Source organism: Orycteropus afer, unplaced genomic scaffold (assembly GCF_000298275.1).
Source record: "Orycteropus afer afer isolate SDZICR_OR568_19922 unplaced genomic scaffold, OryAfe1.0 scaffold00232, whole genome shotgun sequence".
Classification (NCBI taxonomy): Eukaryota; Metazoa; Chordata; class Mammalia; order Tubulidentata; family Orycteropodidae; genus Orycteropus; species Orycteropus afer.
The window spans coordinates 373,877-378,178 of record NW_006921819.1 but is presented as its reverse complement, the minus strand read 5'-3'; the positions used below and the strand labels follow the sequence as shown (position 1 = coordinate 378,178).

Sequence of the window (4,302 nt, the reverse complement as noted above, 5' to 3'; positions counted from 1 at the left end):
TAAAAGCCCGCTCAAAACAAAATGTCCACTGCCATTGGTGGGTGGCTACCACTACTGACTACTCTGATCAGGATCACAATAGATCTAGGACAGGGAGAGAAAAAAATATGTACAACAAAACTAAAAACCATAAAGAGATCAGAATTACTTGTCTGATAGAGACTGGTGGAATCCCCGACACAGTGGCTGTTAGATACGCTTTAAACCTGGAACTGACACATTCTCGGAGATCACCTTTCAGCCACACAATAGGCCTGTAAAGTGAACAATAACATCTGTGAGGAACTTTTCCTTAGGACAATCAAGTATACAAGACCAAAAGTCTTGGACCAAAAGTCCAAATCCTTGGGCAGTATTTGTCTAAAAACAAAGCTCAGAAGGCAGGAAAGATAGGTAAATGGAAACATGGCCCCCAAGGAGAAAGTGGGAAGAGTACTGTTACATTGCAACTAATGTCATGAAACAAAAAAATTGTATAAATTTCTGAATGGGAAACTAATGTGCTCTGTCAGCTTTCATCCAAATCACAATAAAATGTTTAAAAACAGAAAAGTGAGAGATCTAGAATTCTGGGTTTTGAGAAGTAGGTTTGGTGGCATAGTGGTTACAGCATTTGGCTGCTAACCAAAAGGTTGGCTGTTTGAACCTACCAGCCTCTCTGTGGGAGAAAAATGAGGCAGCCTGCTTCCATAAAGATTTACAATCTTGGAAACCTTATGAGATGGTTGTCCTCTGTCCTATAAGGTCACTATTAGTCAGAATTGACTCAATGGCAGTGGACATTTGGTTTTGAGTGGGTTTTTAAATGCTGGCAATTAATTAAATTTTTTTAAAACACTCTGGACCAAGCCACTGTCTATGGGCCAGACACAGGCCTTTGGGCTATGAAACATCTGGCAACAGGTGTCAGACAGCCAGTTACCAGGGAACAAAGCAGGAACTTTGCCACCAGGGAGGTGATGTCATAATGGCACCAAGAATCACATTGACTTAAATCTTAATGATAAGGTCTGAGAAGCCACAATTTTTCAGCTCTGTCTCAGATTTTGTGAGCATGGATTAGTAAAAAGAGTCCAAGACTTGGAATTTGGAAACATAGCCCTGGACTCAGCTCTGCCAGCAATAGATCACATTCAGGGTTGAAGAACCCATTTAATTTCTCAAGGCCCACGTGAGGATGTTAGATAAGATTTGTGAATCTTTCAAATTCTTTATTTCTAAAAGTATCCTTTCAGAAAGCCCAAAGACATATGAACATGAAGAGAAAAAGAAGTTTCTTCTCATCTTTAAAACATATATGTCTACAGAAGAATTATCTAAAGTTCTGATGTTGTTGTATATGCTACCTGAATTTTCAAGGGAAAGTGAAAAATATCACAATTGAAAATCAAGAGACAAATCTCCACCAAAGCAAATTCTAATTTCATATTTCCCTATCAACAAAAACATTGCCACAATATGCTTAATGCTGTAACTGTTTTTTGGAAAAGAGTAGAATTAATATTTATAATTTATGATCAGGTGATGTTTGGACATAAACTCTTTGTTATATTTGATCTTTTTTTTTTTTTTTTGTAAATAACAAAAAATCACAAGCTATAAACAGCCAACAGTTTACAATGTTTTCAGAATACACAATTACTTTAATTCTGTAATGATTGCTTCCAGTTTTTCCTTAAGGGCACCACAAAATTCACCCACCTTTCCCTCTTTTCTGTAAAACTGAAAGGTTGGTATGCACATGATCCCACAATCTTTAATCAGCTCCTCACACTCATCAGCATCCACTTCAAGGAACACCACATCATCATACTTGTAAGACAGGGCATAATATAGTGGCTTGATTATTTTGCAGGGCCCACACCATGTTGCTGAGAAGTCTACCACCACCAGTTTCTCCCCTGCCTCTTTAAGCACAGCCTCAAAGTCCTCCTTGCTCTGGATCACTTTCACTTTGTCACTTTCCACTGGTTTAGTTGTTTCTTCTGAGGGCTTTGGGGTATCACCTTCCAGGGACTCAATTGTCTGTTCTGAGGGTTTCAGAGTGTCTCCTTCCAGGGGCTTGATAGTTTGTTCTGAGGACCTCGGGGTGACACCTTCCTCTGGCTTGGCTGCATCTGTGAGCTGTGGAATGTCTGCCTCCTGCCTGGGTTGTGGCATTTCAGGTATCTCAGGCATGTTTGTGATCTTTGGGGCCAAGTCCTCCTCCTGAGCCTGGGCTGGTTCTGAGAGCTCTGGAACTGGGAGAGAGGCATTGCTGGACAGAACCTGTAATGGACTTTCTGAACAAAAAAGTAAATAAAATGTCAAAGGAAGAAACAAAAAGAAGTTTGATCATTTACTCCTAGGAAGATTGATGACATGAAGTCTGATAAATGATATATGAATATATATTAATATTGTTGAGTCAGACCTGACTCATAGTGACCCCCCCTTGGGTTTCCGAGGTGGTATCACTACGGAAGTAGATTGTCCCATCTTTCTTCCGAGGAGTGGCTGGTGGGTTTGAACTGTCAGCCTTCTGGTTAGCAGTCAAGTGCCTTAGGCACTACGCTACCAGAACTCCATATTAATATATATGATATATTAATTTGAATAATCACATTCAAGATATCAAATCACAAGAAATTATATGTATCTTTTATGTAAGGTTTTTTTGTTTGTTTTAACTACAGCACTCTTGGTAGGAATCAACATTGCTAACTACTCCCTAGCACTAAGGCCCCAGAGGTTATTCTCTCCCTTCCCCCATACCATTAGTGTTGCCTTCATTTATCTCTTCTTGATTATGCAGCTTCATTTTCAGTTCTTCCAGGGCTCCAACTTTATCACTTTCCATTTTTAGTTGTCCATCTACATCCACTTCTTACACTTCATATATTCTTCATCTGCCTCATAGTGAAGACGCAGCCATACCCTCCAGCTTTTTCCAACCTAACATCATAATATGAGTAATAACCTGAAATCGTGTAGCACTTACAGTTGGTTTCCTCTGTCTGCACTCACAACAATGATATTTGAGAGCTTAATCACTTAGGTGATTACCCTGCACATGAGGCTAGGTTTTCACTCATAACCATTATGTCATGTATTACTCACAACAATGAGGTAAGTACCATTATGATCACTACTTTTATAAATGAGACAACTGAAGCTTGGAAAAGTTTATGTAACTTGCTCAATGTCACAAAGCTAGTATGCAGAGCAGATTACAAAACCCACACCCTTGACTGCTACACTATACGGCACTGATTGCCAAATGTTCTATCCAGGTTTGGTAACTTGAAACCAACTTTCCTAAAATCTCCCTCCAGGATTCTCCAGCTATAGCTGTCTCTTTTATGACTCATTCACCATAATCATCAATGAAGAAAATGCTTTTAACCATGTTGTAGGGTCGCAGTAAGGAGAAGAGGACGCACAAAAGTGGGGTTAAAGAGAAGTTTTTATTCTGCGCTCCCAAGAGGGGCCCGGGCAAGGTTCATGAGTCCCTGAGAGGGGCCAGAGAAGTCGCACTGCCCAGGTGAAAGAAAGGGTTTTTTATAGTGATTTTCTTCCTGGTTCTTAGGGGACTGGAGTGAGAGCAGGGTATGTGTTACAGGAACCAATAAGGTTAAAGTACCCCATTAGCATGGGGGGTAGGAAGTAAGGTTGAAGCATTTCATTAACATAATGGGCAGGAAATGGTTGGGGGCTTTGGTGAGTAAGAGTCAGGTGCTGGGGTCTTTCGCAAGCAAGGGCTATGTGTTGGGGTCTGGTATGGGCTCTGGTCAGGTGCCTCCTTGCTTGACCAGTTCTTATAATCCCCTCCTGCTCAGTTATTCACCCGCCTGGCCAGCCATGTTTCTGCCTAACATTCCAGCCTTTTTTGATGATAAAGGACGAAGTTATCATTCTGGCTGCTTCCTGCTGAATGGGGTCGAAGTGGGGGTTAAAGGCTGGTGTTAGTGGGAATTGGTTTGGTTGGTAGGCGAGTGTACAGGTGTAGAAGTAGTTGGTTAACAGTAACTCTGGACATTTCTTTGAGCCGGTTTTGGAGGAATCTAAGGAGGCAAGGGGCGAAAAGAAAAAAGAGAGACTTAATTAGTACAAGAGGTCCTATAAGGGGTAATAACTAGGCTGTTAGTGGTGATTGGAACCATTCAAATGGTGAGGTTCCCGTTCGATGTCCATTGCGTAGTTCCTCACTCAGTCGAGTCAACGTATTGACGTTTTGTTCCACCATACCGGATTCGTTGATATAATAGCAGCATTCTTCTTTAAGAAGGAGGCAAGTTCCAACTTTTTCTGCTGTTAAGAAGT

General features: G+C 41.0%; 1 protein-coding gene across 1 annotated transcript; it reads right to left on the bottom strand.

Annotated features, from left to right (window-relative positions):
• Positions 1 to 1,638: 1,638 nt before the first annotated feature.
• On the bottom strand, positions 1,639 to 2,839 carry TXNDC2 (thioredoxin domain containing 2). The gene is made up of 2 exons (XM_007948921.1): positions 2,755 to 2,839; positions 1,639 to 2,282 (listed from the first exon to the last, which is right to left on the bottom strand). The coding sequence occupies exons 1-2, from the start codon at positions 2,837 to 2,839 to the stop codon at positions 1,639 to 1,641; spliced, it is 729 nt and encodes a 242-aa protein (XP_007947112.1).
• Positions 2,840 to 4,302: the final 1,463 nt, after the last annotated feature.

Bases quoted from the DNA above. Each gene is read 5' to 3' on its own strand.
- TXNDC2 (XM_007948921.1), bottom strand. From the start codon at position 2,839: ATGGAAAGTGATAAAGTTGGAGCCCTGGAAGAACTGAAAATGAAGCTG. The intron at 2,283-2,754 runs GTATGGGGGAAG...TTTTTTGTTCAG, and splicing joins AAATGAAGGCAACACTAATG to AAAGTCCATTACAGGTTCTG.